Source organism: Dryobates pubescens, chromosome 3 (assembly GCF_014839835.1).
Source record: "Dryobates pubescens isolate bDryPub1 chromosome 3, bDryPub1.pri, whole genome shotgun sequence".
NCBI classification, from domain to species: domain Eukaryota; kingdom Metazoa; phylum Chordata; class Aves; order Piciformes; family Picidae; genus Dryobates; species Dryobates pubescens.
The window spans coordinates 5,879,737-5,907,130 of NC_071614.1; the positions used below are offsets into that span (position 1 = coordinate 5,879,737).

General features: G+C 39.3%; 1 protein-coding gene across 7 annotated transcripts in view; it reads right to left on the minus strand.

The window, feature by feature from the left end:
• The window catches only part of SNTG1 (syntrophin gamma 1), a 265,420-nt gene that overhangs the window by 17,791 nt on the left and 220,235 nt on the right, over positions 1–27,394 (minus strand). For 6 of the 7 annotated variants that reach the window (XM_054179618.1, XM_054179614.1, XM_054179617.1 and 3 more), the window contains 3 exons: positions 20,137–20,253; positions 15,107–15,178; positions 2,254–2,406 (listed from right to left, as the gene is read on the minus strand). In XM_054179618.1, coding sequence (XP_054035593.1) covers positions 2,254–2,406; positions 15,107–15,178; positions 20,137–20,253 — 342 coding nt within the window. The remainder of the gene's footprint in view (positions 1–2,253; positions 2,407–15,106; positions 15,179–20,136; positions 20,254–27,394) is intronic. The other variant, XM_054179619.1, reaches the window with a different exon arrangement.

Genomic DNA, 27,394 nt, shown 5'->3' on the forward strand with positions numbered 1-27,394 from the left:
AAGACAATCCAGAGCTGTTACTTAGATTTTACTCCCTCAATACACACAAATTAAGTTATGGATAGAACGATATCTTTGACTAGGATTACAACCTGTATCTGAAGCTAAGGGAAACCATACTGTAAGTCACAGTATCACAGTATATTAGAGGTTGGAAGGGACCACAAGAGACCATGGAGTCCAACCCCCTGCCAAAGCAGGATCACTTAGGGTAGTCTGCACAGCAATGCATCCAGGTGGGTTTGGAAAGTTTCCAAAGGGGGAGACTCCACAACCTCACTGGGCAGCCAGCTCCAGTGCTCCATCACTGTCACTGTAAAGAAGTTTCTCCTCATGTTGAGGTGAAATCTTCTATGCTCAAGTTTGAACCCATTGTTCCTTGTCCTCGTAGAGGACACAGTCTCAGGCTGCGCCAGGGGAGGTTCAGGCTGGATGTTAGGAAAAAGTTCTATACAGAAAGAGTGATTGCCCATTGGAATGGGCTGCCTGGGGAGGTGGTGGAGTCACCATCATTGGAAGTTTTCAGGAGAAGACTTGATGGGGTGCTTGGTGCCATGGGTCAGTTGTTTAGGTGCTGTTGGATTGGTTGATGGGTTGGACGTGATGATCTTGAAGGTCTCTTCCAACCTGGTTTATTCTATGTATTCTATGTCCTATTACTGCGTACCACCAAAAAGAGCTTGGCCCCCTCCACTTGACACCCAACAGTATCACAGTATATTAGAGGTTGGAAGGGACCTCAAGAGAAGTTCAAGATTTAAGTCAGACTTTGAAACTCAGATTCATCTTAAATGGAGACAAAAGTTAAGCAACAACTACAATACAGACAAGAAGGATAGCAAGAAAAATATTCATGATGTAAGTGCTGAAAATCTTAGCATTAAATAGGAGGTACATAGAGGGAGCCTGAGAATCATATATTGCTCAGATTCTTCATATAACAAGGATACGAGATAGCAAAAAGGAGCTCCATTTCCACGTTTTTTCTTCTTTATAATTAACTAAGCAAATTATTAGCATCTCTTACTATGCTAAAGAAAACTACGAGTGACTGTAACATACCACAACAGCACCACTACAATATCCTAGCAGATATTATTGCTAAACTAAATCAGCTTGACCATCTCTCCTCTAAGATATTTCTTTCCTCAAAAAATACAATCTGGGTAATTTTTGGGTTAGATATACCTCTGGCACAAGCTATGAACTGGGTTTAAACTGAGTTTATCACATAATTGTAGTGAGGGACTATTAAAAAACATTTACATTGTGATGTATTCTTTAGAACTACATCAGAATAAGGCCCTGATTAAACTTTCAGGGAGGTTGATGCCAATTTACATTCACTGAGTAACTCTTGGTTTAATTGGTATGATTATGGAACAGCACACAATACATTTGACTAATTTTAAATGACAGCTTTAAAGTGCAGTTACAGTTTCAAATTTATATGATTCCATAGTAACACAAATCTGCACACAAATGGATTATCATTCACAGGCAACATGAGTATCCATATGAATGATGGCTTAAACCACAATTTTAGTGGTTATGTACAGCTGATACCTGGTTGTTGTTTTTTTATCTCACAGGGCAATGAAAGAACTTGTTGGAGATAAATTATACCACTACACAGACAAACCAGACTTCAGCTGAATCTGCAAACTGGTGGATGAAAGCAGCTAAGAATTAGAATTGGAATAGGAATTAGAATTAACCAGGTTGGAAGAGACCTTTGAGATCATCGAGTCCAACCTACCACCCAACACCATCTAATTAACTAAACCATGGCACCAAGCACCCCAGCCAGTCTCTTCCTAAAACCTCCAGGGATGGTGACTCCACCACCTCCCTGGGCAGCACATTCCAATGACCAATCTCTTTCTGTGAAGAACTTCTTCCTAAACATCCAGCCTAAACCTCCCCTAGCACAGCTTGAGACTGTGTCCTCTTGTTCTGGAGCTGGTTGCCTGGGAGAAGAGACCAACCCCCACTTGGCTACAACCTCCCTTCAGGATTGCTGAAGGAAAAATGAAGAGGCCAAGACCAGTTATATTAAAAATTAATATTATTACCATTTTTTTTAATCCCCAAATTGAGATATGGAGGGGAAAAAAAGAGCCAAGAAAATAAAGGGGGGGTAAAAGTGCTATCAGAGCCTGAGTTCCACAGTACCAAGCTACCAGGAGAAGCCTGTTTGTTCCCCTTCACACATTCCTTTCATACAGGCCTAACTTATTCATTTGTTCTCACCTGTATCCGTTCAACTTCTAAAAAAGTTGCTGTTTGGAAGGCTTTTTCCCATAGTGTTAGGTCAGACTCTAGCTCCACAGAGAAGTAAAGATCTTCTCCAGATTCAGACTGGACGCTGAAGCAATGTTTCCGCCGGTCCAGCAGATCACTGTCCTGATGAAAACCTGAAGTTATATAATCTGGCATACATCAATTAATAGTTTTAATTGCAAACATCTATGCCTCAAACCCAGCATTTTTAAATGGCATTTTTAAAAAGCTCTAACACTGTAGCAACTACTGAGTGCCAAAGAGCTGAGAATTAGCCTTCTGGTCTAAACATTGGCATTTCAATGAATTTTAAACAAGAAATCTATATTCAGAATGGTACAGAACAACACAGCATATCTGCCATAACTTCCAATGTTTTCACAAATCACTTCTCAAAAATGTTATTAGCTATAAACTCTTAGATAAATTCTATAAAAGCCATCCACTCTCTATTCATGAGAGGAAGACAAATATCAGCTTCTCCGACCTATTCAACTCACTCACCCTACTCCTGGAAGGTTGGCCAAAGGAAGCAAGAGATTTATTTAAGCAGCATGAAAAGTCCATCTGTCCTGTTTTCCCTATAGAGGCTTGATAAAGCAAGTTCTTATTTCCAGTGGCTTACAAAATGCAACATAAAATTTGTCTACAGCTGCATAGTGCCAGTGGAGACTACAGTGGCTGCCAGTGGTTGAGCTGCTGGCTTTGGACCTGGAGGAGGAAGCTACTTTTGGCTTTATTTTCAACACACCACCACGTAACAGTTATAAATACATGATATTTAATGACTGCTAGCATTTGAAATTTGCACTGTATCAAGGAACAACCCAGTTAATCAGGAACTCTCTCACTAAAATGTTTTCCCATGATTTGTGTTATTTATTTGTTTTCCAAACACAGGATGTTTTATGCTAAAATTCTGCCCTGTGGTTTGTCCCAGTGAAAAACACACATGCAGAAAGAGTGTTAATTAATTTTGTCCCTGCTACAGCAGAGCAGCTGTCACAAGCCACCAGATCACCAGCTGTCCTTGCAAATGTATCTGGAAATTTGGGTAGAGGTAGCTTGGGTACAATTTCTACAGTGCTACCCCATAGCAGAGGGCACAGTTAGATCAGTAAAGGAGGCTCACAGGACACTATTGCCTTCTGGTTATATATGACTTGAAGAGACCAAGGGGACCATAACCAGCTGATACAAGCTGGAAGAGTGCCTTGCATTGTCCAAGACAGCTCTCTCTCAGGCAGAGAACCAAGGGCCTAATGCTGACCAAGAACTAGAAATACATAAACCAGGAATCTGTACGAAACTGCTACTCTGAAGCAGATAAGCAGCTAATAGCAGAGTAAGCTATTGTTCTCTTTCATTTAGTACTCATATGACAGAGCTGCTCAAGAAAGCCAGTACAGCAGGCATTCATGAATGCTCTTGGGTCAAAATTGCTTTACAGTTTCTAGGAGGATCAGCTATGAAGGCAACATACCTTCTCTTTACAATCAGTGACCAAACTGAGTTGCTCAGATTTTAAAATGGCCTCAAATTGCACCAGGGGAGATTTAAGGCTGGATATTAGGAAAAAATTCTTAACTGAAAGAGTGGTCAGGCATTGGAACAGGCTACCCAGGGAGGTGGTAGAGTCACCATCCCTGGAGGTGTTCAACAAAATGTGTAATCATGGCACTTCAGGACATGGTTTAATTATTCCTAATGCCGCTCTTAGACCTTATTTGAAACAAGGCTACAGCACTATGTGGAATGTCAGGAGTCATTGTCATTAAAGCAATTGCCCCTGTTTTCAACAAGAGAAATTTTGGTGCAGTGCTCAGCTGCAGAATGCACATCTCTGTTTAGCTGGGCACAGTTCAGATTCGAAGCTTTTAAATTACATTTTTAGACTCTGCCCTTCTTACAGGATTTTTCCTGTTGAGAAGAATAGGCTGGCTATGAAAAAAGAGGTGAGTTCTCATGTAGGCAGTGAAAAATGCAAAGTTAAAATGTTTACTGAGATTGATCTCTGTTCAAATGTGCTTGAAAAATACCAAACTCTTAGAAACTTCTTTGAAGTGATTACATAAAAGCTTGTGTATTTCATTATCAACATTACTGGCAATAATTGTACTAGATTTTGCTAAGCATTACATCAAAGCTGGAGGATGAAAAGGGAAAGAAGAGTTAAATGAGATCTACAATATTAATCATGTTTTTTGCTATTTCTATATGAAAATGAGAATATTTTTTTATTTAGAACAGATCTAATTAATACTAAGCAGTATTTCCCCTCACTGGTTTACAGATAAAACAATAATGATGAGTACTTCAACCAGAATCATAGAAACATAGAATCAGTCAGGGTTGGACAAGGATCATCCTGTTCCAACCCCCCTGCCATGGGCAGGGACACCTCACACTACATCAGGCTGGCCAGAACCTCATCCAGCCTGGTCTTAAACACCTCCAGTGATGGGGCCTCAACCACCTCCCTGGACAACAGATTACTACATGACATTGTGACAAGCAACACATAATGTACTCTAATTTATGATTGGAATTTACATTTTTCTGAAGTTCTAGTTTGGAGTAAAAGAAAATTCAGCATTTCCCCAGAACTAGGAATTTATAATTTAATTGGATAATAATTTAACTTTTATTGACTAGTTCTAATGCATGTACTCATGATTTTGACATCCCTGGCTATGGTTAAGTTCATGGTAAGCAAAGTTCAAGTCAAATACAGTTAAATGTTTTACTTCAGTTTAAAATGCTGACATACACCTGAGGTATTCCTCTTGGTTCTTAGTGGTACTTCATTCTACTTATAAAAATAACTGGGTGCAAGGCTCCCTTTAGTACTGCTTCTACTCCTTTTTGCTCCAAGGTCTTCCTTAAGTTTTTCACTTGGCCTCAAGCATTATAAACAGGGCAATATGTATTCCAGGTTTATAAATTTAACCACATGCAATGGGTAACTGCAGGAAAAAAAGATAAACAGGCAAAGCTAAAATGTAGTTATCCAAATGTCCTTGTAATGGTAGGAACTTAAAACATTTGTGGGTTTTTTTCCCCCCTTAGGAATCAAAGTCTGTATTGTCCAAAAGTCTCTGCAAATGTAAGCTAAATTTGTCAGGCATTTCAAAAAAACCCTGTTTTCATCTTAATTAGTGAACTTCAACCAAGTAATTATTTCAGCTAAGATTTGAAATGTTGTTCTACTCATTAAAGAATCAGCTATCACCCTGTATTTTTATAGTCACTTACTAGTCAATGATGGACATGACCCAATTTCATGTTGATTTTTTCTTTCATACTGCTACTGATTAGCTGTACCATTTGCCCCTGATGTGCTCAGTGTGAATGAATACAGGTTCTCTGAAGATGAACAGCCACAAAACTTGTAGCAGTATGCAAATTCCCTACTGGAAAGAAACTAGCCCTGCTGAAGGATGGGCTGCGAGGAAAGTCCTTGGCTTGCACCCAGCTTCAGGGTAATCCAGCATCTCTGCTGACAGGATGGTATGACTCCTGCTTGCCTAATTAATAATGATATCCATATTAAGTGCACGTAATAAATTTGTCTAAGGGAACCATTCATGGCTCATTAGGCAGGTCCTTTCAAATTAAGGCAGAATGCTGCTTTATCACTAAGCAGTGGCATTCCCTTCTCTTCTGCAGAGGTAATCTTTTCTCCTGAAAGACTGCCCTCTCCAGAAGCAGCACTGCTCCTCTTTTATTACCTGTGTCTTTTGATTTTAAGTATGATGAATGCATTAAATACTCATACTCTGGCTATTAATTAAATCTGCTGAGATACAAGAGACCCTCAACAACTACTCTAGCTGGTGAGAGTTGAGTTCTATTCTACAAAGGTCCATGCAATAGAAAACAAAGCTAAGTCCACCAGTTTCATGCTCATAGCATGATTTTCATCCAGATGGTGCTCAAGAACTGTCTGGAAGTCTGGGTGACCACAAAGTTATATGTAACATACAGAGAAACTTGGCAATAGAACCACAAATATCAGTGACACTGACAAGCAGGTTTTGATAGGAACAATTCATGTAAGATATTCAAAACCATCCTAATTGGAGCTGCATACCTGGAAAAAACCCAAATACACCTTGACTTTTTAGATCATTTTATTTCAGCTGTTCTAATAAGGTAAATATAAAGGTTTGTGTTACTAATCATTACAGTTTTTAATACACTGATGAGAAAACAAACAAAACTTGCTTTCTTTGGTGACTAATTTAGTCACAGAATCACAGAATGCTAGTCCTGCAAAATCTGTCCTATCATAGGCAAGATTCAAATCTAGCAACTAAATTACCTGAAGACAAAAGGCATTCTCCCATCAACTCAAGAGTAATAACCCCAAGGTGACTGTAAAAACTAATCACTTCATGCCTTTACACTTCCTGGTATCAGTGCCCTGATTATCTTACTGTTTGTGTTCCCCTTATCATCTCTACCTACATATACAGAGATTCCTCCTTTCTAAGGGGCTCTAATGATCTACTTCTTTATCTGAAACTTTGGGAACACTTCTCTGGAGCATCGCCATTAGTTGCTATGGAGATGTTTTTAATAGCATTTGCAGGCAGCAGGGAACAGATTCACTCCAGAGAGAAAGAAAAAGGTACTGCTTCTCCAGCACATCCCAAACAATCAAGTAATCAAGAAAAAAAACACAACACCCTGACCCATTCAGGCATGCATGTGTTTGTGTATATCTCATCTTATTTAGACTCATGAATTTTAATGTTAAAAAACATAAGAAAAATGCTGAAACTGCATCTGTATCTATATGTATTTAAACAAGCACAGAATGCCAGCTAAACAAAAACTGGACAGAATATTTTTCCATGTCCAAATTAAAGGGGAAAAAAACCCAAAAACAAAAAAAACCCAAAACAAACCACAAAGCAAACCACAAAAAGTTTTCTTGAGGGGACAAATAGTTATAATTGCAGCACAAATTTTTCAATTAAAGTTCCATTTAAAAGATCTGTCTGATTGCTTGACAGAAAATAGAAATGTTCATTCCCTGTAACCTATTAAGTCCAGCAGTGAGCTTGAATTACTTTCCTATTCAGCCTGAATAGGAAAATTAATTTCCTATTCTGCCTAATTAAAAGATGATGCAGTCTCAAAGACCCTCATCTGACTCAGAATGAGAGTCTGAACACAGGTTTCTCCTGAGTCAGTACCATAATTGTGCCTAGTGCTTAATGACCTCCACTCAGAAATGTGCTTATTTCTATGTCATAGAAGGAGAGTTTTCAAAACTTTGTTAAGTTGCTGGAAGGTGTCCAGAGAAGGGCAACAAAGCTGGGGAGGGGTTTGGAGCACAGCCCTGTGAGGAGAGGCTGAGGGAGCTGGGGTTGCTTAGCCTGGAGAAGAGGAGGCTCAGGGGAGACCTTATTGCTCTCTACAACTACCTGAAGCCAGGTGGGGGTTGGTCTCTTCTCCGAGGCAACCAGCACCAGAACAAGAGGACACAGTCTCAAGCTGCACCAGGGGAGGTTTAGGCTGGAGGTGAGGAAGAAGTTCTTCACAGAAAGAGTGATTGGCCATTGGAATGTGCTGCCCAGGGAGGTGGTGGAGTCACCATCACTGGAGGTGTTTAGGAAGAGACTGGATGAGGCACTTGATGCCATGGTTTAGCTGATAAGATGATGTTGGGTGAAAGTTTGGACTCAATGATCTTTGAGGTCTTTTCCAACCTGGTTAATTCTATTCTATAAACCAGACTGATCTATCTGGGGAAGGAAATTATTCTCATACTTTCCAGAGGAGCACTGGTGGATATTTTCTGCTAAAGAGAAATAAGAGACCAATGTAATTACAGAGATTTAAAAAAAAAATAACTGTGCTGAACATGTCCTTGGAGACTTATTAAGGTTGTGTAGCTGTCCAAACTTTGAGGCATTTTATTTGCTGGAAATTGAGTTTAAGAACAGATCTCAGAAGGGTAAACATAATGATAACAGATAGCAAAGCTAAAAAGTGGTCCTGACTTTTAATTCTCAGCCCTTGTTTACAGCTTTCTGAAATTTAAACAACTGTGGCTGGGTTGTTTTTTCCCCCCATGTTAGTTGCCTGCCTGAGGATATTTTTTAGTTTCACATTACAGTTAAAACAGCTGCATCAGTCCTGTGAAATACATTAGGAAGCAGAATTAAATAGTTTTGTCCATGCTAAAACCAAAGAACCACCCAAGCGGCCCTGGGGCCTCAGCAATGAGTGCTTTGGGGATGGGAGGAAAATTCTGCCACTCTTGAAAACAAAAAACAACCCAACAGGTTAAGATCTACTGAAAAACGTTGATCATAGAATCAATAGGGTTGGAAAAGACCTCAAAGATCATCAAGTCCAACCTGTCACCCAACGCCTCATGACTACTAGACCATGGCACCAAGGGCCATGTCCAATCCCCTCTTGAACACCTCCAGGGACGGTGACTCCACCAGCTCCCTGGGCAGCACATTCCAAAGACCAACAACTCTCTCAGTGAAGACCTTTCTCCTCACCTCCAGCCTAAACTTCCCCTGGCACAGCTTGAGACTGTGTCCACTTGTTCTGGTGCTGGTTGCCTGGGAGAAGAGACCAACCCCCTCCTGGCTATAACCTCCCTTCAGGTAGTTGTAGACAGCAATAAGGTCTCCCCTGAGCCTCCTCTTCTCCAGGCTAAGCAACCCCAGCTCCCTCAGCCTCTCCTTGTAGGGCTTGTGCTCTTCTCTGGACATGTTCAAGTGTCTCAATGTCCTTCTTAAATTGTGGGGCCCAGATGTTTTGGGCAAAAACTGTCTTGAAGATTTCATTCTGAATATGCTCCATCCCCATGCCACATAGGAAGAGAAGAACATTTCCTATCTTTCCTAGCTGTAAGGGGATGTTATGCTACTAGCCATGGGAAAGGAGAACAGGCTACACCGTTTCTCCTTCAAGATGCTGTGTGCCTCTTCAAGAAGATAAAAAAAGCACTCAAAACCAGAAGTGGACAGAGAAATTGTGTTGAAGAAGAGTTCTTCTATTTCTCACATGGTGAAATTTTTATGGGCCTGGGTTGTTGTGGTGGTTTGCTTCTGTTTGGTTTGGTTTTCTTTTTTAACTCTAGATGCATTTGTTTTAAAGGTAAGAAAAAGTCTTTCAAAAGCCTTCGTGAAGGACACAAACATTGGAAGGGTAAGAATTGAAGCTGTTTAAGTAAAAAGCTGAAAATTTACCCACCACAACGATTATTCATTATAATATAAACATTACTTACATGACTGCAGCCTCTTTCTCTGAAAGAAAGCACTTTTTTCACCCCCCCAACTGAGTTTCTTACTCCAATAGCTTGTCAATACATTATGGCAGGCTGAGAATAGATTCGGGTAGCATAGTGAAAGCATTTGTGGTGGGTACCAATATGTCAGCAAATCTGCATCAGCAAATGTGCAAAAAAAAAAAGTAATGCTTTCCATGTACTTGCTAATCCTGAAAAAATTCAAAAGTGCCTAGGGAAAAGAAGATCCTATCATCAAACCACCCAAAATTGTTGGAAGTGAATGCTTCTGTTTTCAGTGTTGGCTTCTGGCTGTTGATACCGAGCAATATGTAGACCTCCGCCGTGAAGAGGATGCAAAGGAAACTTTGAATAGCTGTCACTGAGACAGGAACAATTTGTTCCATGTAAGGAATTGGACACAGGGATCCAATGAAACAATAACAGGATCACTGTTTCATGAAAGCCTGTAGTCTTAAATTCTTTATGTAATAAAACTGCAAGATCTTATGCTAAAATTATTGCAATACTCACAAAGAGAGCCGGGGGGGGGGGGGGGGGGGGGGGGGGGGGAGGGAGGAATAAAATCTTAAGTACTCCAAGAATGTGACCACAAAGAGAAAATTGATAAATTAGAGAAAGATGCCACATATAAATTAATCAAACTGCTCTATCAGAACATATTAGTGGATAAAATACTGAAACAGTGCATCACTCCAATCCTGAGAAATGCCCTGACTGGTCTAAAGTCAATGAAAGGAAACCTCAAACTTTGGATAAATCTTGAGCAGCTGGGCTGTGAGATATGTCCTTCTCTTCCCTGACTATCCTCATGGAGTATTTTATATCTCACACTTTACTTCTGTTCATTTTCATCATCCCTTTTGCCTTATGTTAAAAGTTGAATTTGGCTTTGCCTTTCAAGGATGTTTCGACATCACTGTCGGTCTCATCACTAGACAGGCAGCAAAAAAAGCAATTTCTTACAAGAAGGAAAAGCTGATGCCTCCAACCAACAGAGAGGTTGCAGGAGTCATTTAAACATATATTGTCTGTATCTGATATTCTTTTTCTGTTCCTCTGTGTCTCGATCTTGTTATTTCTTCCAGGAAGAAGGAGCAGACTTTGAGATTGGCAGCTCGAGCCCAACATAATTGTCTCATTCCCCCCCCCAAAATGTGCCAGCTTATACTATCTAATATTGCATTAAACATCTCAAAAGGTTCTGTGTGGGTTTCTTCCCCCCTTTAAATTAAGAATGTAATCTCTCTATAGTTAAAGGGAAACAGAAAAAAAAAAACCCTTACTTACTAACTTTACCTTTAAAAACTTTTTTTGCCCTTCTGTTTCTGAATCAAATTTAACAAGTCCTTATATAGTGGCAACTGTCATACATCCAATAACACTGCCACTTTGCTCTCAAAAATGACTCTTAGATGGTGTTGCACAATTGCAGGAACATCAGCATCTTTAACACACAGGGCCTATTAAACTTGTCCAAATGAACACAGCACAGACTGGAGACTATTCCTTTGTCCATGTTGAAGAGAAATGGACTGACATCACAAAGAGCAAAGATGGATTGCTGGGACAGAGGTGTGGTCATCTATAGTATATCTCTGTGCAAGGCAGGAGTAGCTACACATCAGCTTATGCTTATGAGGAATCCAGTGCTGGGAATTCAATGCTCTCATCAGAAGTATTTTAGTACTGAACAACACCATCACCTAAAAGTGTTCTTTATTGTGTCACTGGAGCCAACTTAATGATGGTCTTAATGACAGTGGACACGGAGATCATTTGCAATTACTATTTCCCTCACCTTACAAGACAACTTTAATTCTACGTAGAGTAGGAGGGGACAGACTCTCTTTTCTGCAAAAGCATTACAACAGGAGGCAAAGCAAGGACTGAAAATTACTTCCACTGTTCAGAACTGGAACACTCAAAAGTTTAGCACTTTTTCCCAGAACTGTCACCTGGTTCAACCCTGGCTGAAAAAAATTAATATTCCCTGGATGCAGCATTAACCTCTTCACAAAAGAGATGCACTCCTCTTGCTTCCTAAGCAGCTTTGAGTATATGTGAAGTACTCGAGTGGAAGCAAGACATCAAGATGCAAGTCTCGGCCACTGAGCAAACTGTATTAATGCTAGACCTTGAAATATGTTCTGTACCTGCACTTTATATGTTTATGTGTCTACTGGCATTAATTTTAAACTTTATCTGAATATATAAACATTTTAAGTAGTCTCCCCCCCATGCTTTTTATATCATCCTTTTCCCACACTTGACTTATTGGAAATGGGAGCTCAAAATTACAGGAAATTTTAGTGGGGAAAATTAACATAACTGCTTTTGAGGATTTTACACACGCTGGCAGCTAAATAAGGAATGAAATACAAGTCTTCTGAGACACCATGATGCTCCTGATTAATATAGTGAGAAAATTATAGCTGCACTGATGTAAATGATACCAGCTATAAACATCAATGATTCACCACCCTGACACGTTGCTGGCACAGACTGCCTTTCACAATGATCCTCACATTTCATTTCACAGCTGATCTGACACCTGAATATGCTTCCTGTTTTGTGTTGAACAAAGTGTGGGTTTTCTTGCAAATCTCCAAATACTCTTTGCATGACACACTGAAGTTACAAGGCAGGTGAGAGAAGTACAGGAAGCATTTTATCACCATTAAAAGGAGATGCTTGGATGAAGCTGAAGAACATTAATAACTTCAGTAAGCAAGGCAAACACTCTGGGAATGTCTCACAGATTCACAGATTGCATCCAGTTGGAAGGGGCTCTTAAAGATCACCTTGTTCAATGCCATGCAGTCAGCAGGGACACCTCCAGCTAGAGCAGGCTGCCCAGGGCCACATCAAGTCTGATCTTGAATGTCTCCAGGGACAGAGACTCAATCACATCCCTGGGCAGCCTGTTACAGTATTTCACCACTCTCATTGTAAAGAACTTCCTTCTTTTGTCCAACCTAAATCTACCCTACTGGAGTTTAAAATCATTGCTCCTGATCCTATCACTACAAGCCCTTCTAAACAGTCCCTCCCCACATTCTATGATATTTACTCCTAGTGAATGTGTAGACTGAACAGTTTGAGTTTAGCTGAGAACATGGAACTAAACCCAGTTAAGAGATACTGAGTGATGATACTGTCCTCCAAGGAGGCATTACTATCTTCCTGGATTTATCTCTGCACAACATGAGATTGTCTCTTCTGAAGGAGAAATACAGAATAATTCTATCTTCTCAATTTTCCTGGAAAGAACGACCTGAACTCAGTCTCTGCCATGGAAGAAAAGGAAGTGCAGGAGAAGGAAAACACTGTGGTAGAAGAGCCCAGGTTTCTTTTCTTCCTTTTTTTTTTCTTTCATTACACCTCCTGAGCTATCATGCTATCCATCAATCCCTGAGAATACAATCATTTTAAACCCTGTTAGCCTGCCCTTTTTGCCATTCAACTCATTCTCCAGGTAAAACAGATCTAGAATAAAAGTACCATGTGTGGTACTATTGAAGGCAAGAAGATTGAAGGTGATCACAAAGCACCAGAGTAACTGTTAAGCTGCTTCTGCTTCAGTAATACCCATGGGGCTTGAACATGTGTGTCTGGAAACACACACTGTTAAAATGGAGATATTTATGATGCTGACATAAAACCTGAACAAAATCTTGCATGTTTACAGAGCTTCAGTGTAGTAATAGTGATGGGTTTACTTGCTTCTATTTTTAGTGAAAACACAATGAAGTCCTATAGTACCTGGTATAGGAAACTAGAGTAAGGTGAAGATTAATACTCCAATACTAGAAGCTGTAATTTCATTTCAATGATTAGTTTTTTTTCTACTTCCATTTTTCTATTTACAGGTTTAAGCCCAAGAACTCATTTGAAACATTTCACCACTTTATAAGCTTGACTACGTTTAAAGGAATAACTGAATGCGAATAACATGATAAAGAAACACATAAATGACATTCCTGTACCACTTAAACTGAAATTGCCTCTCTGCAGGGATGTCCTCTGTTAATATGGATTGAGAATGGAGGAGCTACACCTCTTTTCAGACAGTTTGGAGAGCTGTTGATAAGGAAAAAACCAAACCCTCCATCTTGGCACTCTTTTCTATTTTCACACAAAAGTGGCAGGAAGACATTGGTTTAGGTTTTAGTGCTTTGTGGCTGTAACTAACCTTTGCTACAGAGCTGAAAACAGAGAAAATAAATAAATCCCTGCATTGATAATACAAGAACAGGGGATAAAAGAGAGGAGGCAAACAAATAAAAATGGCTAAAATGAGTGAATGAGAAGAGCATCAACACAGGATAATAGTAGAAGAAAGGAAAAGGAGAAAGGCCTTTCAATTAGACAAAACTATATGACACATATTCTCTACCTGTCTATTCAAACAGTAAAGGAAAAACCTTTGGGTAAGTCAGAAGGAAGGGTTGCTCTGGCTCCAACGGCTTACTTCTCAAATTAGTGTAACCTTGGTGCTTAATGTTTGTTTGCCTTTTTTTTTCCCCCCAGATTATAGCTTTGGTTTCTTATTTTTGAAGTCTCTGATGTAAAAAGCTTCTGAAATGTATTGAGCTTTCCCATCGGAAAGCTGCCTCCCTAAGGAAAGTGGAGTAGAGCGTGCCTATGTGAACTACAAACACTGGGACATGCACCTTCTATGTCCATGTCAGATCTTCCCAAGGGGAAACACTCTCCTAAAATATGACTTTTCATACCTCTTGATACTAGTCTATCTGTGCCCAGATAAAGCTCCAGAAAAGACCAAATTACAGTTTACCCAATTTTGTCTCAAAACTCCCCAAACCAACATATACAGGGGAGCACTTCAGCTGAATGGAAAGAGGTAATGTTCAGATTTTTATCCCCTTTTCCTCTCCTCATGTTTTAGGTTGAGAAATGCTGGAAAACTGGTTTTAAAACATAAAAATTCTGAATGACTTTCCAATTAATTATTAACTATAATGCACAACGATGTCCCTATTCATTTTTCTCCCCATAGCTTTAAAGTGGTATTAATATATTTCATTACCTCTTCCCATTTATTACAGTTAAGGGAAACTAAAGAAAATGGAAGAAATAAGACAAAAAGATTTCAGAATAGTATTGCATATTTTGAGGACTTTGCTTTTAGTCCAAGAGCAATCTCACACTGCAGCCACTGTGAGTTGCATCAACATAGTTGAAAGCAAACAAACTGATCATCATTTTTTTAGCTTCTCAGAGAAAATAAATGTTATACTGGATAAATGTGACATTAAAGTAAAGCTATAACATCCACACAGCATTACAATGAAATAGCTTCCTAGTCAAAATCAGTTTATTCCCAGTTTTGCCATGCCTTCTGGTTTGGATCTCTATCTACTGACACCAGGACTTCTGATACTGATTTCAAAGGGAAAGAAATGGATCTCTTTCTGCTAGGTGGCAACATGCAGTTCCCAGCAGCAGTGTTAAGCTCTGGCTTGTCAACCGGTCTGACAAAGTGGTAATTTATTTTATACTTTCTTATCATACCTTGAGAATTTTGCACATTATCTCATAGACTGAAAACGTTTTCTCAGCTCGTGTCCAATCCCAGGTTGTGACCTTGGAAGAAAAAAAATCAAACAGGAAAAGAATGAAAGTTATTTTTGTTTATTACAAGAACAAAGCTTAGTTCTAAAAAAACCCCCAAAACTAAGTCTATCCCTAAACCATTCATATCGAGTATAATGTATACAGAAAGATCAAGCTCTGTCTCAGAGCAATAACTACTGTTCCATCGAGGCATTGGTCAGATGTCCTGTTTCCTTGTGCTTGTACCTCATAGAACAGAATAGAGTAGAGAACAGAATAGAATAGAAAATAGAATAGACTACATTAGAAAATAGAATGCACTAGACTAGAATAGAATAGAATAGAATTAACCAGGTTGAAAAAGACCTTGGACATCATCAAGTCCAACCTATCACCCAACACTATCTAATCAGCTAAACCATGGCACCAAGCACCCCATCCAGTCTCTTCCTAAACACCTCCAGTGATGGTGACTCCACCACCTCCCTGGGCAGCACATTCCAATGGCAAATCAACACAGTGTCTTTGTTTCCAGGCTGATCTATGCTGAATAAGCCTTCCCTTGGGAACTGGTGAGGGCTGCATTTAGATCCTGAAAGGATGCAGCCCTCAAATTCACCCTCAAAGGGCCCTGACTACAAGAGGGCATGTTTCTCACTACTTCACTCCCTTTAACTGCATGCCACAATTTGCCCCCATTCACTTGCACTGTTTGCAAATCTGCTCAAGTCTCCAACCTTGCAAGGTCCTACACACTTACCCTACATGCCTGGAAATCCAGGAGTTAAAAATTACAAGAAACAACTTTCTTACCAAGATTGATCTACTCCTAAATTCTAACAAATATTTCAGGAGTAATAAATTTCTCCTCCTTGTGCTAGGATTTGACAAATGCTTTTAACTACTAATTTTAAGTACCTATTTTAGGCCAAAAATTTGTGTAGATAAATGAGTTCAGTAAAATCAAGCAAGAGTAAGGGTTAAGCCTTAAGTAAGACAGAAAAGGATAGATGAATATATTCACTAAGGGAAGAGTCAAGGCAATATCACAGTGATCTAAAAATAACTTTCCAAGGCAACTGTGAGAAAGGAGAATTATTCACAGTCTCAAAAAACAGAAGAACACAAAAAATAGAATGAAAATTGAGACTATATATGAAAGAAAAAATAGACTTATTGGTAAGAAGAATTGAACAGTGGCCCAGCTCCAAAGGAATACAGCTGTATCATTACAATTGTTAGGCAAGATGAAGAAGTTGATGAAGACTAAGGAATATAAAGTTCTTTGAATAATGTATCATAAAATGCTATTCATAGCATACAAAAAAACCCCTATTATATAAGATCAACTTCTCTTTTATCTAGAGAAGAAGCCATCATTAACAGATACAACATGGCTGAGAAGCATCTATGGGTTTGGATGCCTTGGTATAAAACTTCCTTGATCAAAATTATTTTGGTGTGGTATGAGAAAACTACCTCTCTAATTGATTTTCAGATATAACCTCTGATATAATTGAAAATCCTTTGAGGAAACCACAGCCAAGAATGAGAAGTTCAACAATTCAGCGCTGCAGTTCCTCTTGTATTAGCATTTTACTTATCTGCAGCCAAACTCTGTTTTCACTGCCTTATTGAAGAATGGTATTAAACCATATTTCTAAGAAGACTAAATACTGAGACTCAGCCAACTGTTTGATATTGAATGAGGAAGTAAAGAAATACTGGAAACATACAATCTTGAAGTCTAAGAAGCTATTCAGAGATGTGATGTAAAATCAGGGGAGACCTTATTGCTCTCTACAACTGCCTGAAGGGAGGCTGTAGATAGGTGGGGGCTGGTCTCTTCTCCCATGCAACAAGCACCAGAACATGAGGACACAGTCTCAAGCTGCACCAGGGGAGGTTCAGACTGGATGTTAGGAAGAAATTCTTCAGAGAGAGAGTGATTGGCCATTGGAATGGGCTGCCCAGGGAGGTGGAGGAGTCACCATCATTGGAGGTGTTTAGGAGGAGACTGGATGGGGTGCTTGGTGCCATGGTTTAATGGATTAGGTGGTGTTGGATGATGGGTTGGATGCGATGATCTTGAAGGTCTCTTCCAACCTGGTTTATTCTATTCTATTCTATTCTATTCTAAAATGCCTTTTTTCAGACAAAGAAAGAAAGGGGAAATAAAAGAAGCTGCTCTTTCTACTGTGGATTAAAAAATAAAATGAAATCACTTTATCACCATGAACAGGGAAATGGGGAGAGGAGTCTTGCTGCAGCTAGCTCCGCTGAACACAGAACACCAGCCACACAAGCTATAGCCATATTGCCCCATGAGAAAAAGTAGTTCCTATTGCTGCTGTAACATGAAGCCACTCAGAGCTACGCTTAAAAGTTTACTGCAGGCTCCATGCTTTGGGGGGAAAAAAACCCCACTTAATCAGAGCTCCCCTTTTTACCTTAGTTATCTGCTTTTGGTTGTACTTGTAAAGGGACTTTTTTTCAGGTGAAAATACAACTATTTCTATAAAAGATATGAGCAAAGCAAAAGCAATTGTAGAATTAAGACATTCATAGAAACTGCTTATCCTGTTTACCTTTAATGTCTTAATTGAAAAGCTTGGGTAGCAAGGGGAAAAAAAAAAGGTGTTAGCAGCTTTTTCCCAATTCAAGTCCATTCTACCTGAAATTTCCAAGTATAAACCCACCAGACCTGACACAGTTAATAATTTAAAGGGCAAAATGTACCAAGAAATAATTGGGGGGGGGGGGGGGGAAGAGAGAGGAAAAAAAAAATTAATTTTCTTTAAAGCTTTCAAAATGCAAATAGGGTATGTTAGAATTGCTCATTTGTCTGAGCATGGAAAGCAGATATTGATCAAACAGATAAAATAAGATACATGCTGTTCAAACACACACTTCCTTAATGTGCTAGACTTTGGCAGGGACCACGAAAATACTTGCATTTGATTTTCTGGTTAAAAAGTTGGCAACAACAGAAAACAACTTAATTCAAGGGGCTCACACTGCAAATATAATTAAAAATGTTTCTCTTCTTGTAACTACACTTTGCACATTTCACAAATAGAAGCTCTGAAACTGTGGCATTAGTCTTCTGTAGTCCCTGGAGGAGATGAACAGGTACACCTGCAGAACAGCAAACAACTCTCTGTGTAAAAATCCTGCTCTAAACCAGGATTTTAGAAGTGCTCCTAGAAAAGGCTTACTGCAGCCTTTGATAAGAAGACAGTTTTGCTGGGTATGTAAGTGTGCAAATATTTCATACATTGCATGTTTTAAAGTAGCTCTATAGGAGCTGTTCCTCTGTCTGTCCTTTACAAAGCATGTTTGTCACTCCGCTTCCCTCCTGCTCCATAGAGAGAAAACACTTTTCTCTACATTTGAGCTGTCTTTCTACTTTAGAGTAAGAACCAGAATCTGGCAAAACAAAACCATGTTGCAGCTCAGCTGAATGAGACCTATAAAAGCTTCAAAGATCAGTGGCTTGTCTCATACAGCAACAGCTGGCTAACTGTCCTCATTCACAGCATCATGGTTCACAACCCTATTACAAACACGTTCCTCCCACACCTATTAATCATCACCTATCACCCATTTACCCACCACCAACATAATACTCCTGAAAACTTATGACTGAGTCCTTAGTAAAGAGGCTTGTGGTTCCTTCCATAGTGCTTACAAATGAGTAATCATCCTCTTTTATACTGAATAGGAGCTCTCAGCATTGTTTCTGCCTCTGTCTAGCATCTAGGATGAAGATGACTTTATGTGATGGGCAGCACATGTTTGGGTAGGTCTGCCAAAGCCAGGAGAACTGCTTTTGAATCAAAGATGCTTGCCAACACAATCTGACATTTCAATCTGATCCTGAAAAATATCCACCAACAAAAGCCAAACTCCAAGTAATATCCATGGGAGAACCAAACTGTCATACCACTGAATTAGAGTACCAACATTAAGCACACAAAGCTTAACATCCATTTCTCATGTCTTTCACGTGTTCTTAAACATGTTGCTAAACAAGCATCAATATTGACTGATAACTTGTGCAGAGACTTGCAAGTTGGCTTTGAACTACCTAAGAAACAGGATGCACAGAGAAGTGGTAGATAACCCATCTCTGGAAACGTTCAGGGTCAGGTTGGACAGTGCTCTGAGCAACCTGCTCTAGTTGAAGCTGCCCCTGCTCACTCCGGGGGGACTGGACCTGTGACCTTGTTCCTGCCAACTCAAACTAGACCATGACTCAGGCAGAAAAGAGCTACAGCCTAGATCTTGCAATACAGGTCTTAACAGCAGTCAGAAAGGTGTCCCAATGAACAGATTAACTGACTCCTCATGACACTCTGTTGCTGGTATGTGACTGCTACTCACTCCTTAGTACTGGCTTAAAAACTGGCTAGAGGATCTGCAGTTTATATATACCATGATCTGTGAAAGTAAATTGCAAAGCATGAGACAACAGCTAAATTTTGCCTAGTGCTGCCAGTCACATTTCAATTAATATATTTTGCCCAAACAATTTAATTTGTTTTCTCACCTTCCTTTTGGTGCTTCCAAGCAGCATAAAAGTTACATTCAGGATGAAGTCTAAAGACAGAGATATTGCCATTCCCACAGCATGCAAAAGCTTTGATATTTCCCCACATCTCAGCAGTTTTACTGCAATGATAATTCAGTTTAAAATGAACTACCTTGCTTCAGGCTTGTTCTGCTAAAGGAAAATAAAAAGCCCCTTTCAGCACCAACAGATTTCTCTTGTATTTTTCTAAGTGCCCAGGTGAGGAAATTCTTTTCAATGCCCAATTATCTGATGAACAGCTGTTTTCTATACCACATACCCTGGAACTTCTCAGTGCTGTAAGCTGCAATCCTGTTAGCTCAATGGATGGTATCTCATTGTGAAAGCTTCATACTTTTTTACATGAAGATATTTAATACTATTTATCCACATTAAGCATGAGAAGCATACTTACTGGAGGTGCTAAAAACTTATATAGGGAGGATCCCCTCAATGCTAGAAACTTTGGTGTGTACATTCGATCCTGAAGGGAGTCTTGTTCCCGTTCTTCCGTCCAGCCCATGTAGACTATCTGACAGAAAAATCAATAGTGTTGACAAATTCCTCTGACACTTTCTTCAGATGAATTGCAAATGTTTCATGCAAATAAGCTAATGTCTGTCAAATTTTACACAGCTATAAACCTTGCACCGCTGCCACGATATACTGTGTATTGGCAGGTCACTTATGATCACATACTTGCATAAGGGATGCCAATTCAAAAAGATCAGAGCAAATGTTTACTAGCAACAACAACAAAAAAAAGCTGAAACACACTCTCAGTGGATCTTAGAGGTTCTAATATATCACTAAAAGCTCCCTGAAGGAATTCTACATATTTGCTGACAGATCACGTTGCAGAAATGTAACACAAGTGAAGTGTGTCAGGAAGCACCGGGCAGGAATACAAAATCAAGTTACTGTTGTTACACCGTGACAAATGCAATCTCCACAGAAAAGTTCACTATTATGTTTCAAACAATGTGATCTTACCAAGTTTACTTCCAAATAATGTCAAGTTTTCTTTTCTTTTTACCTTCCAGACACCCTTGTGCAGGAGTTCTGAACCTCCTCGCTTAGGAACAGCAAATTAACAGACTGGTTTCAGACACTATTTTGAACAGTCTTCATCTAAGAGTCAACCAGACTGCTGTTGATTCTTACCACTGCTTGCAGATCTTCCAACACAGTTGTGTGGACTAAAATTTATTCAAACCCATTTTAGGATTTAATTCCTTACCTATCCAGCTATTGTGTTTTAGTAATTGAGTATCAAATCCTTAAAGAGAAACAGAGTATGAGTCGCCGCTACAACTTCTGGTGAACATCTGAGCAGGGAGCAGATGCATTATACAATTTCTGGTTTATAACCATACCATTAGTAATAAAATGTAATTTCCCCTGTGCAACTGGTACACTGCTGCTATGGAAAACAGATCAACCCATACTTCATTCAGGGCTGCTAATGGAACAGATCTATTCTTAAATCTCTTTGTGAAGCTGATTTCTACATAAGCTAAGCGTGGGGCATTCTTTGCCAGGAATGAACATGTAAAAGAGTTTAGAGAAAACCAATTGCAATCACATTGATAGTCAATTGATAAGTCATTTACCAACAGTATAAATGTACCTAAAATTAATATTTGTACTGCATGTTTTACCTCTTGTGATTTTTTTATGTCATGCCCTTTAAAAAAACCCCAACAATTCACACAAGTTCATTTCATTGCAGCTGGGAGAAGGATTTTCATTGACAGTTCTTAATAGAATAGATAATAAAACAAACACGTGGGGGGTGTTTGTTTGGCTTCTTGGTAGGTTTTTGGTTGGTTTTGGTGTTGTTTTTTTTCCTTTCTTTTATTCTGCTAGATTCTATTGTAACACACTGGAAATTAATGGTTTCTTCAAACCCCCATCCAATAAATCTGCACTATTACTCGACATCACAGTTTATGAGATATTTTATGGTCTATAAACAGAGACAGAGAGAAGGTTCATTCCTCTAACACACAGTGAAACCTCAACATTTAATTCTTTTGCCAATAACAAACATTAATGCTGCAATATAGTCCTGGGTAAAACAAATCAGGTTTTTGTTAAGTATCTGCTGTACTGGTGATTAAACAAGTTTGTAAAACCCAAAGTGATGACAGACCTGTACCACAATACTCAAGAATCAAGCAGAGTGCTCAACACTTTGTTGCCATGCAATACCTAAAAAGCCAAGTCCTCTAAAATCTCATCCATCCCTACATGAATATTGAGGGGGAAAAAACCAACTGAACCCCCAAAACAAAACCCCCAAGCCAAACCAACCAACACTCCAAAACACACAACAGTTATAGGTAGAAACACAACAGTTATAGTTAGAAAACATTTACATTCTCTCAAGTCAAAGTTGATTCAGATTGCCTTCATTTCTATTTAATGTTATCCAATGTAGAGTAGAGTAGAGCAGAGTAGAGTAGAGTAGACTAGAGTAGAGTAGAGCAGAACAGAATAGCATAGAATAGAGCAGAGTAGAGTAGAGTAGAGTAGAGCAGAACAGAATAGAATAGAATAGACCAGACCAGGTTGGAAAAGACCTTCGAGATCATCGAGTCCAACCTATCATCCAAGAGATGATCTTGAAGGTCTCTTCCAACCTGGTCTATTCTATTCTATTCTATCTAATCAACTAAACCATGGCACCAAGCATCCCATCTAGTCTCTTCCTAAACATCTCCAGTGACGGTGACTCCACCACCTCCCTGGGCAGCACATTCCAATGGCCAATCACTCTTTCTATGAAGAACTTCTTCCTAACATCCAGCCTAAAACTCCCCTGGTGCAGCTTGAGGCTGTGTCTTCTTGTTCTGGTGCTGGTTGCCTGGGAGAAGAGACCAACCCCCACCTGGCTACAACCTCCCTTCAGGTAGTTGTAGACAGCAATAAGGTCTCCCCTGAGCCTCCCCAGCTCCCTCAGCCTCTGACTTGGTAGGAATCTGTAGAGCTCAGTGACTGAGAGGGGCTACACAGAAAAGTTAAATTAGTACAAAAGAATTGTACCACCACAGACAGAGGTTTGCCACATTTTCCCAAAAGGGAATTGATGAGCCCTAATTTTTAGGAATTGAGACATCTATGCATTTAAATTAATTAAGCTGAATTTATTTCATTCTATCTTGATTTGTTTCATTAAAGTCAGACACACAGCAAGATAGCAATTTGCTCGATGATATTTAATATCACTGTAGCAATGTATGCAATTTATTTTCAGTTAGTGTTTTTCTTTTCCCCATTCCTCATTTCTACTTCTGCTATTCATCAGGAGAACAGGATGCAGTCCCTCATGCTGTGCAGACGTATTGATATTTCACATTTGATTGCCTTAATACTAAAGCAGCCATGAGATTTAAGGCAATTGCTCCTTTAGGTATTTCTCCCTTGCCTCTGCACATCATGAGGAGAAATTAGATTGATTTTTTCAGACAACCTGCTGCAGCAAGGTTTTATTAACAAAAAGGCCTTTCTCCTTCAGACTAAATACCTATTATTCAACACACAGAACTGTTAAGCAAAGGTTGTATCATTAGAATAAGGACCACTTGCAAAATTGATGGACTGCATGTGAATCTTCATAAGCTGAATGAAATACCATGGGCTAGATTCTGGAAAACAGGTCTAAACTGAACAAATTCTTGATAATTATTTTACTTGTAAAGGGATCTCAATTTATCTAAGCACACTCAACATGTCAAGTTAGATAAAATATTGCAATTTTAATGTAATGGAGCTGAGAAACTTCACTTGTGGGACAAAATAAAGGCTGCATTCTAGAGACATTTCTGTTACTGGTAAGCATACTTCTAAAAAACCTTTGATTATGAACAATTTCAAGAAAACTATTTATTTGGAAAGGGATCTTAACTTTCCAAGTTAATACTTGGTGTGTAGATGTGGACTGAAGGAGTAAATGAATATGACATTTGACTTGTAAGGTTTGGAACATCTTATTGCTCTCTACAACTACCTGAAGGGAGGCTGTAGCCAGGTGGGGGTTGGTCTCTTCTCCCAGGCAACCAGCACCAGAACAAGAGGACACAGTCTCAAGCTGCACCAGGGGAAGTTTAGGCTCAAGGTGAGGAGAAAGCTCTTCACAGAGAGAGTTGTTATCCATTGGAATGGGCTGCCCAGGGAGGTGGTGGAGTCACCATCCCTGGGAGTGTTCAAGAGGGGATTAGATGTGGCACTTGGTGCCACGGTCTAGTAGTCATGAGGTGTTGGGTGACAGATTGGACTTAATGATCTTTGAGGTCTTTTCCAACCTTGTTGTTTCTATGATTCCATGATTAATACCATAGATGTGGACTTGGCCAAAAATAGGGAAATTCAAAAGATTGCCCAGGGAGGTAGTTGAATGTCCATCCTTGAAGGTATTCAAGGCCAGGCTCAACAGGGCTGTGGGCAGCCTTATCTAATGGAGAATGTCCCTGCTTAGTGCAGGGGGTTGGACTAGATGACCCTAGAGGTCTCTTCCAACCCAAACCACTCTATGAGTCTACTTGAAACTAAATGTGTGAATCACAAACAGTGCATAGAATGGCCCTTTAGAACTGAAAAAGGAGATTAGTCTTTGAACCTTAGAAAATGTTATTTGAATCCCTATAAACTATTGATCACTACCAAAAATGGGGGGGGGGACGGGAAGAGGAGGGGAAGGGGAGGAGAGTGAAGCAAATTTTATCTTTTAAGTGCAATGTTACCACAAATAATTTTTGAAGTCCTGGTTTCCAACTGAACTGAAGCAGTTCATCCTTCAAAATCAAATGCTGGCAGAAATTAGTTAACTTTGTGGCTGCTGGTTCAGTAACAAAGATTCAATAAGTTATTAAGGTTTATGAGTTAAATCAAGTACAGCTTAAAAGCAAAAAAAAAAATCTATATCTCAATGATAAATGAAACAGGACACTTTCTTCAGTCAAAAATCCATAATCTCCTAATTTAATAGGTACCTACATCACACAGATGTCCTAATCAAGCAAGATAAATTGCCATAAATCTCCATATTTCATATCAGTCACATTGGTAAAACGACTTATATAGCCTTGACTTTCAGAGAGACTTCTCCAGAGTTTGGAATTTTATTAAATATATGATTTTTATCATATTTTAGGAAGAAGAGCAAGATTAAAAGACAAGAAACTTCCCTCAGAAATGTAAAATGCATGTGACATTAAATGATTGAGGCAATTCAAAGACCAGAACAGATGCACTGACAGCTTTTTATCTGGGGAGCCTCGCATGTGAAACACTGCTGTAGGGCAACAGGATAAACATGGTGTCAGAAGACAAATGAGTATGTCAGACAACACAGGGGAAAAATTATGAGGGATGAGGAACTCAGATAATGCTCTCTAGCCTGGTTTTAATATCGTTATCTCTGTGTGCACACTCGCAAAATCCATTAGAGTAAATTGTTGGCAGAAAACCAATAAAACCCCACTAAAATGGAACAAAAAGTGTGATTGTAATGCAATCACTGGCAAAATCTCTTCTGTACTCAAAAAGTTCAGGATTTTTTGCTGAGTGAGGTTTATTTTTTGCAAAGTCAGCTAATCCTACACAATTTTGAGCAAATGCAAGAAAAAAACATGCTCAAAATATCTCCTATTCTATTTTCCAGGGCTTTTTTTTAAAAGCCTGTCAATTATGATGGTTATTACTCCTTTGGATTGCTTTATATCCTCTTCCTAAAGTCCACTAAAACAAAGCAGTCTGCATCGGGAGACTAATCTCAAAGAAACAGAAGAGAAATGGCAACAAAAGGTCATTTGACATATTTTCAAGATTTAAATGTAAAATAATTTAATAAGGCATCTGCTCCATTATATTCTGTGGCAAATAAACATCAGACATAGCATTCTGTAGAAAAAAAATTACCTAATGGAATGACTAATAGCAAAGGAATGACTTTAAGCAAATACTTCCTTTGACTTTTCCTTCTGACCTTCAAAATTTAGAACTGAACTATTTTTGGTCAGAATTGTGGATGCACATGGTCCTGGGCAACCTGCTCTGGGTGATCCTGATTGAACACAAAAACATTTATTGCAACCCATAACAGTTTAATTTCCTTCATCTTATTATCAGACCAAAGCTGAATCTAGGTTTTCCATTTGGTTTTGCCCTGCTGTGTTTGTTGAACTACTACACACACAGAGGAAATATTTAGGGGTCTTAAAGCTAACAGTACCAGACAAAACAACAAATACTTCTTAGTTATGGAAGATTATTTTCCCCTTATACTCCAGATAACTGAAAACTGATATAAAAAACCTGAAAACAGAGTATATTTCAAACAGAGAATTTTCCCAGGATACAACATTATAATCAGGGTGAAGGTAGGTGCTTAGGGTAACCATACCTGCCTGTCTGCAGATACCTGTCCAGCATCAACAGCACTATCTGAAACCACTGTATTACTCAGCACTGGTTAAGCAACACCTTGAGTCCTGTGTCCAGTTCTGGGCCCCACAGTTTAGGAAAGATGTTGACTTGCTGGAATATGTCCAGAGAAGGGCAACAAGGATGGCGAGGGGTTTGGACCACAGCCCTATGAGGAGAGGCTGAGGGAGCTGGGGAGGCTCAGGGGAGACCTTATTGCTGTCTACAACTACCTGAAGGGAGGTTGTAGCCAGGTGGGGGTTGGTATCTTCTCCCAGGCAACCAGCACCAGAACAAGAGGACACAGTCTCAAACTGTGCCAGGGGAGGTTTAGGCTGGATGTTAGGAAGAAGTTCTTCACAGAAAGAGAGATTGGCCATTGGGAGGTGGTGGAGTCACTGTCACTGGAGGTGTTTAAGAAGAGACTGGATGAGGCACTTGGTGCCATGGTTCAGTTGATAAGATGGTGTTGGGTGATAGGTCGGATGTGATGATCTTGAAGGTCTTTTCCAACCTGGTCTATTCTATTCTATTCTATTTTCTCTTCTCTTCTATTCTATTCTACTTTACATCTAATATGTTCCTATGAGAAACCTTAGCCCAATGAGGTTTAAGAGCCCTTTCTAGCAATCAGGACCACGCTGACTGCTCTGTGCCTTCATTCCCTTCACAGATTGGACAAGTGATGGCTATAGCACAGCTGTGCTTGGCTTCTCCAGGTTTCTCAGAGCCTTCTCATCTGCTCAGTTTCTCGTGCAGTGTAACATGTTAATAGCTACAGTTTATTCCAAAGCAGTAATTTGATTTATTTAAGACTTCTAAGTATCTGCTCATTGATATAAATTCTTGTAATGACAAAGACAATTTAAACATTAATTGGGCAACTGTGTGCCTTTGTCAAAATGTCAACACCCAAAGTCGGAGGGTTTTTGCCTCCCTTAAATTATTTAAGTCGATGAAGAATTACATGCATTTAAAATTAATTACAATTTAAATTTGCTCATTTTAATAGAGGTGATTAGCATTTAGAAAGCACAGCAGGCCTGTGTTAAGACCTTCTCCACAAAAGACCTTATGCAGCTGTTTGTACAAAGAGGTTTGGATGCAAACTGCAGTATCAGGCACAAATGTGTTTAATTTGAGGAGTGTGTGTAAACTTACTAGGAAGGAATGAGTGCAGAATTGGCTCATGCTAGCCCTGGCTTGAAGGATATTGACTGGGTAGGTAAAAAATAAATAATCATTAA